Here is a 16,429-nt window from a genome sequence, read left to right as displayed (position 1 = left end):
GGATATCCTCCTTAGACACCTGACTAAATTATTAAATTGGATAAATTTATATGCGAATTCTAGACAAAATTTTATGGTTAACTTTTTTTTTTTTTTGAACAGATGAATTGAGATTATGTGTTACAGACCAATTAGCCAAAAACGGCTCAACAGGTTGACTGAGGCCTCTTTTACCTCCTACCATCCTACTCTATCTTGCATTATCCTCCTCTCTTACTGTCTGTCTGCTGATCCTCAGCATGCTTTATTCTCCAAAGGCCAATGATGAGAGACATGAACTCCCATTCTACCTCAATAAAGTTCGAAACTAGTCTGGGCAGTGGCCCTTCCCTTAATGCGTAACATTAGACATATCCGCAAGGAGATGTGTTTTGCATTATAAGAGATACTGAGATAGGAGTGCTGGTATCTTGCTCCACCTTTGCAACGAGTTGCTCTGGTGTTGTACCACCTTATCCCAGTCCTGAAGATACTTTCAGGCACAAACTTTGTTTGCTCACACTTGGATAAAGGATTAAATTAAATTTATTATACTCTAACCAAGTGAAAAATAAACTTTCAACATCTTTCTCTAAATCCAGAGTAATTTAAAAAAGGGTGGCACACCATTTGGCAACTCCTATAGGGAGAGATGACCTTGTTAATGCTTCTGCCTAGTATCTCCACTACTCAGACTAGTTTCGACCTCAATAAAGGTCGAAACTAGTCTGAGTAGTGGCCCTTCTCTTAATGCATAACATTATACATATCCACAAGGAGATGTGTTTTGCATTATGGGAGATAGTGAGATAGGAGTGATGTTAGCTTTGCTCCACCTTTGCAATGAGTTGCCCGATGTTGTACTACCTTACCCCAGTCCTGAAGATACTTTCAGGTGCAAACTTTGTTTGCTCACACTTGGATAAAGGATTAAACTAAATTTATTATGGGCAATTTCAACAATTGTGACATAGACTGCAAGAAAGAAATGGTATATCTTCATAGCAAGATGGAAATGGAGTTTATACAGTTACTGAGAGTTAATTACCTGAAGCAGCATGAGATGGAGGTGGCCAGGGGTTTGAGAGTGCTGGATCTGGTAACAGCATTAGAGGAAGTACCCATAAAATTTGTGCCCAGGCTACCTCCAATCAGGAAAAGTAGTCTTGTTTTGAGAGGTTGTTAAACATGTGGAATTCTCAATCAAGTAGGGATTTACATGGAACTAAAAAGCCAGTAATTATGACAAGTTTAGGAGGCAGCTTGGAACTGTGTCACTGCATAAGGAACTAAAAAAGAAAGTATTATTTTTATGGCCAATATAGCCTACTTTTGTTTAGGTGTGTCCCTTTTTTTACAATGTCATTGGATCTTTATCAATCTTACTCAATCTTAGGGCATTACTGATATGTTATAAAACTAATATATGAAGAATAATATAGGAGGAAAATTTCGAGCATACCTTTTATGGATGTTGTTTGCTGTCTCCTTATCCCACAGTATGCATTCATCTGCTGTTAAGTTATTAAGGAAGGTGGTTTTTGGAAAGTGCAGGAAAAGTAATGTGAGAAAATTATTTGAGAAAAAACCCAGGTTTTATTTTTTATATGTATGATATTATTTTTATTAAGGGTGGGTAGTGAGCATTTGAGAGGGGGGTGAGAGAATGATCTGAAGATAAGAATTATTCTTTGGGGAAGAGGAGGGATTAATCAGAAATCTCAGAAGTGTGAGTAATGAGATGCGAGCTGTTTCGAAGTGCATCGTCTTTGGAACTCTTGGGGGAAATGGAGGCTATGTCATGACAGCCAGTTATTTCTGTATTTGGTGTGGTGGTGTTTTCTCCTATTGGTCAAGTCATGACCTAACTTTTATGTTATGGAGCTTCTAACTATCAGAGACAACACAAGCACACCAAAGACAGAAACACCTAGTCGACATAACAAAGCCTTCACTTCCCCCAAGAGTTTCAAAGACAACGGACTGTCAAAACGGCTCACACCCTGTTACTCCCACTACTGACTTTTTTCTCCATCAATTCCTCCTCTTTCCCAAAGAATAATTTTTATCTTCAGATCCTTCTCTCACTCACACCCCTCTCAAACACTATCTACTTACCTACCAGGTTTTTTCTCAAATAATTTCCCCACTTTCCTTAAACCCCTTCCTTTACGGCTTAACAGCAGATGAATCCATATCGCTGGGATAAGGAGACAGCAAACAACATCCAAAAAAGTATGTCTGAAACTTTCCTCCTATATTATTCTTCATATATTAGTTTTATAACATATCAGTAATGCCCTAAGATTTGAGTAAAGAGCCACTAACATTGCAAAAAAAGAGGCACTCCTAAACAAAAGTAGGCTATATTAGCCATAAAAATAATAGTTTATTTTAGAGGAGTAACGTGGGAATTTTCCCAGCAACAATACCTAAAAATGAAGGAATGTCAGTGGAGCATAGGATGTGATTAGGAATTGTTTGAGAGAAGTATCAGACTGCATGGCTAGGGTCAGAAGGATAAACCAAGTCAGGATTAAATGGGTGAATTCAATTTTTTTGCAGTTTGTATTTTATATAATATAAAATACCAGCTGCAAAAAAATTGAATTGTGGAGGGAATATAAAGAAATGAGCAATACAAAACACAGGCAAGACAGACTAGTATAGTAAGGAAAATTAAATCAGAGAGAGAGAATTAGCTAAGTAGGCCAAAGTGAGGCTAGGGATGCAGGTGTCATGATGGACAGAATTTAAGTTAAGAGGGCCTATTGTAAAAGTTGGCAAAACAAGCTTATAAGCTAACAAAACTCACACAGGAGATTCATGACCAACTAACAACTTTAAATTTGAAAAATAAGAACTGTACACTGTAATGGATATCAGCCCATATAAATACTGGAGGCAATGAGAGAGCAGAGACTAGAAAAAGAAGCAAGATACTTACCTCAAAAATTACACCCACTATCACTAACTGATGCTAACTCTGTCGCAACAAACCATCAAGAAAAAACGTGAAATCAGCAAAATTAATCAAAATAGAGAAATAACAACAAATCCTGAAACATACCCTGACTCAACATCAAAGTTTAAGATTAGTACTATTAACATTATGGCAAAGAAATGGAGCTAGCTGGGGAATTGGATAAATCCCAGATCGACATAATAGGAGTGACTGAAACAAAAAAGACAAAACTGGTGAGATCTTTCTGAGCAATAAATACAAAATGTTATATTCAGGCGTTGACAATCAAGGAAAACAAGGAGTAGCCATAGTATTCAACAATAAATACAAGGCTAATCTTCTTGAATGACAGGCAGTCTCAAGTAGAGTGATGTCAGCAAATATGAGATTGCGGAACTGGACAATGAGACTTATTTGTGCCTATGGTCCCACAGTGGAGGAATTTTTTTGAGGTTTTAGAGAAAGCAACTGATATAATGAAATATAAAAAGTTGGTCCCTGTTGGGGATCTAACTAGCAAAGGAAGAAATGATTGTCAGACATACAATAATATTTTCGGAAAATTTGGAGAAAAGAGCATAGGGAATAACAATGGCAAACAGGTGTTGGATTTTTGCTCAGGACACGAACTGGTTATTCCTAACACAACGTTCTACCATAAAAATGTGCATAAATTCACATGGAGAGAAGATGCAAGAAATAAGAAAGTCTCATTGACTATGTTATTGTTGATAGTAACGTTTTCTCACTGGTGAAGGACAGAGTGTACAGAGGATTTGAAATTGGAAGTGATCACCATTTATTCTTGAGCAAGATAAAATTGAATTTCATATTGAAAAGAAGAATATGAAAGAAAGTTTTTATTATTATTTCACACTTCCAGGGAGTTCAAGCCTCATCAAGGGAGGGCACCAACTCTATAACTCTCCGTCTCCACCATGCAACCTCGAATCTACACTAATGCCATCTACTCTCCACCACCACCACAATTAATATTTTCACAGACAATCACAAGCATTCATGCCCACGGCAGGATTCCAGCCCGCAGCCTTTTCGCTGGAGAGTGGATACGCTAACCACTCGGCCAACCAGGCCGGCAAAAATAATTAGTTCCCCCAGGTGAGGAGTTTTAAAGTAAATAAAGGCTGAGCAACTCTCAGAGTGAACTGTACATTAAAATACACAAGCATTATTCAAGAAAAAATGAGAGCTTGAGAACAGAAACCAAATCTTGGAGATTCGGTGGCAAATCCTGAAGAAAACAATGATTGAAACAAGGATAGAAAAATCAGAACTCTATAGTGGACACAAGAAGTTAAAGAGGCAGTGAAAGAAAAGAAGAACATACCAAAAGTTCCTGGCAAATAAGTCAGCTTATGCTCTTAGAGAATACAGAGACAAATGTAAGAAAGCTAAATATTGTGTAAAACTAGCTAAACAAATGTCATGGGAAGACTTTGGTAAGACATGCAGTCAAGAAGTGGTATGATAAATTTTGTGTTTCCTACAAACGACTTCCCACGATGACTCCATGGAGTCAATCTTTTGACGGAGGCCTGGATAATAATAATAATAAATATCAAGGTGGCAAGATATTCTGGAGGTTGCTGAAGAAGCCCAGAAATGGAGGAAAGAGTGCTGTAAGAAGAATTAGGGTTGATAAATGTGATATGAAAACTGGAAAAAAATATATGCTTGAGTATGAAGTAATTACTTCAAAAAATTGCTAAATGAAACAAGCAGCAATGACAGCACAGTGGTAAAAAAACACTGACCAGGCATGCAGTCAGGAATGCATACCCATACTTTATGTAGAAAAAGCCATCAAAAGTCTGAAATGTGAAAAGGCAGCAGGAGTAGATGATATTAGACCAGAAATACTCAAGTATAAAAGTCTTACAGTAGGTGTAGGGACTGTTCAAAAGGCCTGGACAGAGGGACGAATTCCAGATGATTGCAGTAGATCTCTCATAGTACCATACATAAAAAAAGGGAAATAAAACTGAATCTGAGAATTACAAAGGTAAAGGTTGGTCGATTGGTAGAGCCTCTGCTACATAATGGCTCAGTTAAGTAAGTTTGAGCACGGTTAGTAGTTGGAAGGAGACCAATCGTTCGATGCTGTTGCCATATTCTCCCTCGATGAGTCTTTGGACTCCATGGAAGTGTCAAATAATAATAATAATAATAATTTCCTTACTGAGTGTTCCTGGTAAGATTTATGCAAGTATACTTGAGAAATAGTTGAGAAGGATTGTGGAAGGGAAGCTTGGTGAAGAACAAGCTGGATTCAGACCAAATAGAGGTTGTCAGGATCAGATCTTCACTTTACGACAATTGTTGAGAAAGCATGGGAATATAACAGAGATCTGTATTTAAGTTTTGTCGATCTGGAAAAGGCATATGACAAGTTGCAAAGAGAGAAGCTATTCAATAGGCTACAGTTGTATGGTGTCAATGAGGCATTATATCAAGATACTTAGTCTTTATTTGAGTTGTAAGTTAGCAGTTAGAATTGAAGGAAGTACAGGAAGATGATTTAATATTAAATCTGGTGTTAGACAAGTATGTACATAATCCCTTCTGTTAGTCATTATCTATATGGATCACATTATGAAGGAAAGTGGTATTAAACCTGATATCAAAATTAGAGATGTTAATCTCAGCTCTCTACTTTATGCAGATGATGTTATACATCTAAATAAATCTGGTATAAGTCTGCAAGATTCCCTGACTAAATCGAATAATTGTTATAATAGATTTAGTATGAAGGTCAGCAATAACAAGACAAAGACAATGAAAGGCAGAAGCATTGAAAATATCAACTGGATTGTGTTGTGAATGGAGAACCTATAGAACGAGTACAACGTTTCAGCTACTTAGGCATGATTTTTACTGAAAATGCTAAATTAAATATAAACAAACGCCTCTGTAGCGCAATTGGATGAACGACAGTACATTGTGCCCTTCAATTAGAGTAGGCCTAAGTTCGATTCTCGTCATGACAGGAGAAATCTTCATGTGGACTTTTTCAATCGAAGGTGGGTTAGCCGATCTCATACGGAGGTAGCAGGGTTTTTTTCTCCCGAAAACTCAGGTTTTACATACCGCATACAGACAAATCGGCCCTTCAGAATACATGCAATTTACAACAAAAAATTGTGGTGGTGATGGGCAGTAGATGGAGTTGATTGGTAGTAGAGGTTTGGTGTAGTGCTGGAGACAGTTGTAGCAGGTGTCCTCCCGTGATGAGTCTTCGGGCTCCTTGGAGGTGTCACGAATAGTAATAAACATGGAAATAGACAACAGAATCAACAAAGCTGTATGGTTGGAAGTCAACTGAATAAATTTATATGGAATAAGAGAGAGAAATTAGTCAAAACACGAAATGAGCTGTATACAAGAGAGTGTTCGAGTCAATTTTAAGTTATGGATCTGAGAGCTGGGTTAGAAATAAAACACTTGACCAAAGACTAGAGACCACAGATATGAGAGTCCTGAGAAATATTAGAGGCATGAACAGATGGCATCAGAAACAATATCATATTAAAAAAGAGTATATTAGGAAAGAACTCGACATTATTAGCATCAAGGAATGTGTTAGCAGAGCTAATCTCAAGTGGTATGGTCACTTAAACAGAATGGTAAGGAAATAGCAAAACAAGTGTTCTCTGCCAGGTTTTTTAGGAAAGAAACCGAGAGGAAGACCAAAATATAGGTGAATTGATAGTCAAAAGTGCCTTAGAAGAGAGAAATATAAGATCTGATAATGTTGGAGTCTTGACACGTAACATATAGATTTAGATAGCAAGTTAGCGGTGATGTAAGTTTTTCATTTAGTACTATCATATCCTGTACACCCCTTGATGGTACATTTCATGAATTTGATGATGATGAAAAATAACCACAATCATCACCAGACTAAGGATTGAAATGGAACATTTTAAAGGCATGAAAATTCATCTGGATGGGACTAGAAGTTAATATGCAAAAACTGTCTAGGAGTCAAACTAACACTTGCCCATATCTATTCTCATTCAGTAATTGTCACTGCTCTACAGAAAATTGATAATAACCCTATAGAAAAGTTCTACTCCAAAGTTCAACAGATTGCCAAAGCAGTTCTACAGGCCACAGTCATATCTAGAAGCTCTTCAACAGACTTGACAATACCAACAACAACTGAATTGCAGGAATTTGAGGCTAGAAATCTAAGTGTAATGATGGACAGAATTGAAGTTCAGAGGACATATTGTAAAAGTTGGCAAAACAAGCTCATGGGATCACTTGAATTTGAAGAACACAATTGACAAGTAAGGGAGGTTTTTATATCTCTTCACAAAACTATGATTTCGCCACATCTTGACTACTATGCACAGATTACACTTATAAATTACTAAATTACTAAAGGGGTTCTACACGGTTAGCAAAGAAGAAATTTTCAATATGAGAGAGAGAAGCAGGGTGTCATCCCTGAAAGTTGTATAGGAATGAGGTCAATAATGGTGCACAAGCTAGATTTTTTGTTTGGAGAGTGGTGAATGATTGAAATTGCTTGCCAGAGACAGTTGTGAGTACCAAACAGTGAATGAGTTTAATGCAAAGTAAGATAGGTGTTGTGTGAATGCTGGTTAGTATGGATCTCTTGCAATGAGTCTTTTTGATCCCATGGCGATAGCCATAATAATATCATGAAGGTTGTTTTCTTGATCATAAATTAGTAAATAATAATATTTGGTTAACCGATCAAGTGTTGATCAATTTTATTAATTAACTGAACCAACTCTCTTTACAAACATTCCCGTAGTAGAGGTCAGTGACATCTTAAGTACCTTGTTCCCACAAGATATAACTGCATTGTTTGCTCACTGCCTAAACTCCAATTATTTTTCTTGGAAAAATAAAATCTATCAACAGTTAACAGGCTTGGCAATGGGAAGCCCACTCTCACCTTCATGTGCTGACCTCTTTATGGAAGACTTAGAAAACAAAATCTTATCACAAATTTTTCCTAGAACTAAAATTTGGTTTAAATATGTAGACGATATCTTCATCATATGGAACAATAACAAAGATGACATATATGATTTTCTCAAAAAGATCAACGCTTTCCATCATTCTATTAAATTCACTCTGGAACTTGAAAGAGAAAAACAACTTCCGTTTTTAGACATCTTAATCAAAAAACAAACTGATGGCAGTATAAATCTATCGGTGTACAGAAAACCGACCAATACAGGTCGCTACCTACATTTTAACTCCTCTCACCACATATCACATAAACTCAGCATTATACACATGTTAAAGAAAAGAGCTATTTGCATCACAACGGACAAGACCCTTCAAGATGAGTTAAAATTTATTTCCAACAATCTGTACTTGAACGGCTATCCAAGAAGACTAGTCAATAAAATCCTTTTCTCTGAACCACCACAAAGAGAACAAGAAGAGATTCAATATATAAAAACGATTGCAATTCCGTATGTAAGTGGCATCTCCAACAAGCTCGCCAATCTCCTCAAACAACACAGAATAAGAGTAGCATTTAAACCTATAGATTCTATTCGTAAACTACTAAGATCTCCAAAAGACAACCATCCTTTCTACAAATATGCTGGAGTCTATAATATTCCATGCTCATGTGGCTCTAATTACATCGGACAGACTTCGAGAAGCCTCGAAATCAGGCAAAAGGAGCACATTGGCTATGTCAAAAACAACAGACAGGACATTTCTGGCCGATCGCCTCATTTCTCCACAACTAACCATGTCATCGAGTGGGACAAAAGCTGTTCCCCTTACTTAGAGGAAGATTACCATTCAAGAATGTTCAAAGCAGCAGCCACAGTTGCCCGTTCTACTGTGAACCTTAACAGAAATCAAGGCCTAATACTCCCAGAGATATGGAAAACCCTAATCAGAACCTTAAAAACGGAAGAAATGAACTTTAATACAAACCACAGAAAGTTCCTCAGCAACAGCTAGCTGATCTTGTACACGCGATATGTGTTTCACTCACGTTCGATACTATTTTATTTGTAATTATTCTAGTCAGTTTTGCAGTTACGCATAATTGTGAGAGTGTTTAAACCTATATGTAAGTGCCCTGAAGAAGCCAACAGATAAGTGTGGCGAAACTAGTTGGTTCAGTTAATTAATAAAATTGATCAACACTTGATCGGTTAACCAAATATTATTATTTAGCCATAATAATAATAAGACAAGTGTCAGAAGCAAAAATGTAGTGAAAAATAACATCATCATCAAAAAAATATAATAATATTAATAATAAAAAATAATAATAATAAATGGCATGAATCACTTATAAAAATACACAAATTTTTACTTCACAGACTGATACATGCTAATATATAAGTAGTGAATATATCTGCTTCAACACTGGTGGTTATACAGCGTAAAAATTAGCCATGACATTAGCAGAAACTTATAAATTGACCGGCTTTGTGACATTATTATTATTATTATTATTATTAGACACCTCCAGGGAGTCAAAAGACTCATCGAGGGAGAGTGTGCCAAAACCATTGAACAATTGGTCCCCTTCCAACTACTAACCGCGCTCAAACTTACTTAACTGAGTCATTAGTAGCAGAGGCTCTACCAATCGACCAACCTTTGCCGATGGTAGAAAATACTTAGGCTCAATGGCGTATTTAGGTATTTCCTGCCCCTGCGGAAAGTGCCCCCCCATATTTAATGAACATGTTGATTTACATGCATAACCTATTTATATCGTAATTTCGTAATATAAATATATATCGGTCTGTATAGTTATGCAGAATCTGATTACATACCAATATGCTTGCAGACTAAACTTGCAATTAAGATAAAGTAAACTTGCAATTAAGATAAAGAAAAATATTTTTCTACTTGTGAGTAGATGTGGCATATAAGGAACATGTTATAATTACAAAAATGAAAGCCCAGAAATTTCTGCCATCCCTCAAAATTTGCCACTCTAGGCCTGGGCCTATACCCAAATATGCCACTGCTTAGGCTAAGATATGGCGAGTGAGATATTTCCTGACTGTGACTGTGGATAATAAGGTGACAGTAAGGACTGAAATAGCATGCTTATGCAGTTTCCTACACAGGACAAAACCTCAGCAAGAACAACTGGAGAAATTATTGTCAAGTGGTACAGAAGGTGAAGAATGAAAGAAAAATTGAATGTTGAGAGTAAGTGAGAAACTGGGAATATGGTATGATATAGAAATTCAATGACAAGAAGTATACTTAATGAGAAAGTGAAGAAAGCATGTTTCCCAGGTGTGAAGATCAAGAATGTTAGTGAAGCTGTTAGTTTGAAGGGAGAAGTGAAAGAGTTGCTTGTTTTGGCAGGAACAAATGATTTGAAACGGGAGAAATATGCAATGGGAAGGATATGAATGAGTTGTTTGAAAGAAGCCAAAATGAAGGGTAAGAAAGTAAAGAGTATGAGTCTGCTGCCTTGGCATGATATGACAGAATTGAGAATGGGCACGAATGATCAATGAGAAGATTGTGCAGGAGGAATGGAGTGCAGTTTATAGATGTATGGAATGAATTTGATGGATAAAAGGATTCATATATGCCTGATGGACTATATTTCAATAATTTTGGAGTTAGATGTTTAGTGAAAGTTTCGAAGTGCAAAACCAAGAAAACTAGATATAATGGAAAGGAAGCATAACTTCCTAGTCGCAGCAAGTATTAGTAAGTGGTACTGTCACATCAAAGGAAGCCATTTTCTCTTTAATGTTGGGAGCTTCTTCATTTCAGCCCATTTCTGTCCACTTCTGACGAAAGCTTCCTCCAGTACTTTCCACCTTTCTCTGTTCTTGGCAACAAAATATGACAATTCATCACTTCACCTTCTTTCCCTTCTTTTGGAATCCAGTTCATCAGTATGGTGGTCCATCGCTCATTTTCTCTTCAGGATAGATGTCCGGTCCATTTCCATTTTAGTCGCTTATTGTGAAGAATGATGTCAGTGACATGAGTCTGGCTTCTCATCCAGGTGTTTTGTTTCTTATCTTTTAATGCGATGCCTAGCATCAACCTCTCCATTTTTCTTTTGAGTTAGTTTATTTGCCACTGCTTTTGTTAGCGACCAAGTTTCACGACCATATATGGGAGCTTTATCAACTATAATAAGAAATATGCAATGAGAAAGGATATGAAAGTTTCTTCTTTCTTTTCAACCTTCTACCCATCAACAAGGGAAATGAGGAGGTTGTCCTAAAAGAAGGTGGAGTGATGAATTTTCCAGCAGTGCAAAGAAAATGGCTCAAAAAAAAAAAAAAAAAAAAAGAGAAGAAAGACTCATTAACAGTGTAGTTTACGTGAATTCTCATGCTTGGGATAACTGAAAACCTTATCTCTCCTCCTAAATGAAATTCAATCTCATGTCTTTTCAATCAAAGGACATGTCATATTTTCCAGCCTGTGCTATGACACTAGACAGACTTCTAAACATCAGGTGTTCATATTTTTTTAATGTAAATCCTACACATAGAAAGTGGTAAATTTATGAAGTGCAGACCTTTTTGCAAATGCCAACATGCTACTATTCAAGATAACTAATTGACATTGCAGAGCCAGGAAGATATAAAGAAAAGATGATATGGTTAGATATAACTTGTAAGAACTTAACAGAGATGTAGTGATGATAATTTATGGATTGGCAGGTTAAGAGAGAAATAAATTCTTGTTCAAAGATGAATAAGTATTGTGAACAGATAAATAAGAATTTTTTTTTAATGTTAAAAGTGGTAAGGAAATGAAATGTGCTATTAAATGGGATACATCAACAATAATGAATTTAAAAAAAAGTAGGTACTATGGCTATTACCTACTATAACAGCTATAGTACATGAGTCTTTTACTAAAGTGCTATCATCGATATACAATATAATGGCCCAGATATGGTAATCTCTCCAGACCTAACACTTTTACAAGTCACTTCAGGCTTCCACCATGTAAGATGACAGTTACACACCAGGAGATGAAAATCATCTGTGACCTGGTTATCCATCATCTATCAACAGCAATTTTACATATTCTCTGAAGATGTTAATGAATCAGAGGAAATTATTTTATTTTGTTTTACTTACATGGCAGGTGCTTGTTAGAGTCAACACCAATTCAAAAAATTTGTTACATGCACAATATAAGGCTACACACTAATTACACTGAAAATGTTCTGTAAAATTAATTTAAACTGGACAACTGGCTACATTGCATGACATCAAACAAAGCTGTTTTAAATAGTACCTTGGGAGGTAAAGTTTGTCATTATCAAAGAGAATATCTTCAAGACTGGGTATGAAATCTATACAATAACTACCTCCATCAAGAAAGACAACAAGGGGAAGATCTTCATCCTTGCATTTCATTTGTAGCACCTCTGAAACTTCCAGAGAATTCTCTAACGGGCCATGAATATGAAGCACCTTTAAATTTTTCATCTTAGCGACTTCATGGGCAATAACAGCAGAGTCTAAAGAAAACATACGCACTCCAAAGTTTCCAACAATGCCTATAGCTATTAAACAAAGTCTGCGTAAACTGTGAACAGTAGAAATGGCTTTCCAAAAATTCTGCGATCGTAAATTGCGAAATTTCACTTCCAAGACAAAATCAGACAAGGCATTAAAATGACAAAATGACTGTAACACAGCTCTCATGTACAAAGTCTTCTGATTTGTTCCAAGTGATCTTAGCCGTAGGGTATTCAAGAACTTACAACGATGAGATAAACGACATAAAAATGATGCATATTCAATACGTGGGAGACATGAAAGGGTCAATGATTTTAAGTTACATAATTCTGAGAGATGGTTCAAGTCCTCATCTGTACAAGTCATAGTTTTTGGATCTTGTTTTCTACATCCTCGAATATCACATTCTTCAATGCGGGAACAATTTTCTACAATCAGAGAAAGAGAAGAATAACCTGAGATATCAGAAGTTGTAATTTTGTGTTTTTTCCTTGTGAATCGTACTGTTTTAACACTTTGTTCTTTTTTCTCAGATATTTTGATAATTACACATGAACAAAGGGCAAGTCTTTTCAGAAACTTTAAATTGCCAATGGCTAAACAAGGATTATTTTCTGCATTGAAATGAGAATCCAGAAAGTTTAGTTCAGTGATATTACTGCATACTTGAAAAAAGTCTGATAATAAACTGCTACTGAGATTACAGTCCCAAACACTGTTGCAGATACGAAGACTGTGCAATGTCTTTCCTCCAATTCTACATATATCATCAAAATCTGTTATGGAAAGTTGGAATCCAACAAGTTCCAGATATTCAACTGTACATGAAAGAACATTACAAAAAATGTGACTTTTTACATTTGTATTATTATCATTATAAAGTGAAAGTTTTGCAATATTTGAAAAAGTATCAAATACTTTAATTATAGGGCAAGATGAAGTGGAATCAAGCCCATTTATAAACCAACAAAATTTTTTCCATTTCCTTTTTTGATCTCTTGTTTTTAATGCAGTGTCCATAATTTTCCACAGCAGGTCTCTGGGGAGACCTGGTATAGTCTCTGAAGTGATCTCAACAGGTAATGCTACTTCTGATAACGGTTTTACAGAATGAATCACTTCAGATGTTAGTATCAAGCTATCTATAAAAGGCAAGCTATATGGCAAGCAGTAACGCAACCTGTATGACACCGGAGCAAAATCTGAAGGTTGTTGAAACAAATTGGATTTCTTTAAATGTATGTGCAAACTATGTAACTGATTACATTTTGCCAGAAAGTTATGCAGAACAACAATTTCCAAATCTTGATCGCTTACTTCAAAATATAATTTACGTACATTTATAAATTTATCTTCCGGAAGTTGCTTGAACTCCTCTATTTCTTCTACCGTTTCTAAGCCTTCTAATGACATCGGAAAAGGACTGGATGGCCTAGGCACATTCAGTTGTACAGACCAAGAAATGTAACTGAGGAAAGTTAACTGAGTTATAATATTCGAAACAGATGTCAGTGTAATATCACAGTTTACTATATGCAAAGCTCGTAAACTTTTACATTTCACTATACACTTTTCCAAAAGATCACGTTTCATCCAGCTGCAATTATTTAAGTTCAGTACCCTAATATTACAGGCCCGTAATTTTCGAGAGAAAAAGTACCTAAAATCTGACACGGACAATTTATCCATACTATTAAAAAACATTTCCTTTAAAATATGTGGATTGTCAACGAAATCCTTAAACCTTTGGTTTACTTCTCGTACATTTAAAAGATCTTGTGCTGGTAACAATGACAAAAATTTGAGAATTATGTCATCTGGAAGATCCATCACTGTAAGTTCCAACTTACATACATTTTCCATTTTGTTCTTACTAAAAAAAAAAAAAGCACACAAAAGTGAAATAGATTGTGAAAGGTGATGAAAGTTATTTATTTAATTTATATGAGTTTTTAGTGTCACATACCTGGGAAGTATGAGTATTAAAAATGCAAAAAACAGACTGAATAACGCATAATCAATTGGTCATTACATTTCAACATAAAGAGATAAATAAATAAAACTGCGCTCTGAAAGCACGTGTAAAGCCATACATCAAGTAAGTACGGTAAAATAAATGCCTGTTGAAACAAGGAGTCTCACTGCGCTACCTAGTGATATGAATATAGAATCATTTCAGGAAACATGCATATCATCATCATTATTATTATTATTATTATGTGACACCTCCAGGGAGTCCAAAGACTCATCGAGGGAGAGTGTGCCAACAGCATCGAGCGATTGAACCACATCCAACTACTAACTGCGCTCAAACTTGCTTAACTTGTTTCTGTCTTATGGGCTATTAGTAGCAGAAGCTCTACCAATCGACTAACCTTTTATTTGTGCTATTCTTTACACATTATTAAAATTTTTAGAACTAAACTTCTCAGTGTTTCAAGGAAAAACTCCAAGTTTAAAAAAAAAAAAAAAATTAAAAATAAAATCAGTTTTCTAACTTTTCTTGTATAAAATGCCATAATTATTAAAAAGGATAAGAGGAGAAGACTTCGCCAAGCCTTAAGTTTGGAGAAGTTAAACTAAACTAAGAAGGCAAAATTGTATGCAAACTTTAAAAATTCTAAAGTTATAGAAATTAAAAACTTCCTTTTGAACTATTTTAATTAAATAAAATCTGCACAAGAGTTCTTAGAATTAAATTATGTATTGACCTCGTAGACTTAATTCCAACGATACCAAACCAAATCAAAAACCACAAACAGACCACAAACTATTGATGGAGGAAAATTATAGCCAGGGCTAAATTTCCTTATAAGCTAAACACACTACAGCATTATCAAAAATTTACTGAGTTGAGGGTCCTCTTAAAAGTTGTGGCTTTGGGCCACAGCAACCTTAAAATCGGCACTAAGTAAAACTTAGAAGTCGAGTAGCACATATCTAGAGAGCATAATAAATAATAAATGTCGTAAATAATAAAAATAAACGAGACTAAATAATTTTTATTACGATATTTAATCTAAAAAGTAAATGAATAGCAATATTCATTGGTTCCTGTGTTTCCGACTAATTTTTGATGTTATTCACTGTTTCGAATCAAGTGACATAAAAAAATTTTGTTTTAAATGTGTGTGTGTGTATATATATATATATATATATATATATATATATATATATATATATATATAATACATACGATTTAATATAATTACATACTATTTAAAAGATAATACTACACTTTTTCACTTGTGGTTCAATTCAGATTCCGATTTATCGCATACTTTAAATAGTCATATAGTTCAACAATTCGTGTGTAGTAATAAGGATTTTAGTGATAGTTTATAATCAATTATAGTTCAGTAACAGGATAGATTACACAATTATCTTTCTATACATATATATATATATATATATTTATATATATATATATATTTTTTTTTTAATCATTATTTTACTGACTAGGAACACCAAGATAAGGTGAGATAAAAGCTTTAATTAAACACAACTAGTTTCGTTGGAACGCCGACTTCTTCAGGTGTATAAATTATCACAAAAACTGGAAAAAAAAGCAACATAAAACATAGACTTCTCATATAAACAAGTTAGGAATAACAACAGTCAAATTTGAACTAGCATCTGCTTGGCAGGTCTAGCGTTAATCGTTAGTGAGTTGCAACTATCTCGAGAGCACCAGAACTGAATCACTGTGCTGTGTGAGTCAGGTAAGATATAGCTTAGCTTACTGTTAATGTCTGAGGGGTCCATAACTATTTCTTTTGATTCTAAGATGTGTCTTCCTAATTCGTCAGCGCATTTATGGATATTAGTAGTAAGATTCCAGTCTATCTGGTGTTGACATTCTTCTAAATTAGAGTTGGCAGAGAAAAGGACACGACTGGAGAGGGCGCTTGCACTGGTTATTTTGTAAGATATATCGTGTTGATGCTCTTAGAGACGTAGTGAGACCGACTGATCGGTTTGC

At 35.3% G+C, this 16,429-nt stretch overlaps 1 protein-coding gene across 2 annotated transcripts in view; it reads right to left on the bottom strand.

The window, feature by feature from the left end:
- LOC150094036 (F-box/LRR-repeat protein 18-like) overlaps window positions 1-14,533 on the bottom strand; it is a 148,217-nt gene extending 133,684 nt beyond the window's left edge. Inside the window, exons 1-2 of one of the 2 annotated variants that reach the window (XM_090412983.1) lie at window positions 14,414-14,487; window positions 12,024-14,320 (exon numbers count right to left, since the gene is read on the bottom strand). In XM_090412983.1, coding sequence (XP_090269109.1) covers window positions 12,163-14,310 — 2,148 coding nt within the window. In that variant the 5' untranslated portion in view covers window positions 14,311-14,320; window positions 14,414-14,487 and the 3' untranslated portion in view covers window positions 12,024-12,162. Of the gene's footprint in view, window positions 1-12,023; window positions 14,321-14,413 lie in introns of those variants that run through there. The other variant, XR_016550316.1, reaches the window with a different exon arrangement.
- Window positions 14,534-16,429: the final 1,896 nt, after the last annotated feature.

The sequence above is a fragment of the Typopeltis vanoorti genome, chromosome 23 (assembly GCF_054136105.1).
Source record: "Typopeltis vanoorti isolate ZY-2024b chromosome 23, IOZ_Tvanoo_1.0, whole genome shotgun sequence".
NCBI lineage: Eukaryota > Metazoa > Arthropoda > Arachnida > Uropygi > Thelyphonidae > Typopeltis > Typopeltis vanoorti.
Note: the sequence above shows the minus strand (reverse complement) of the source record. Positions and strands in the feature narration are given on the sequence as shown.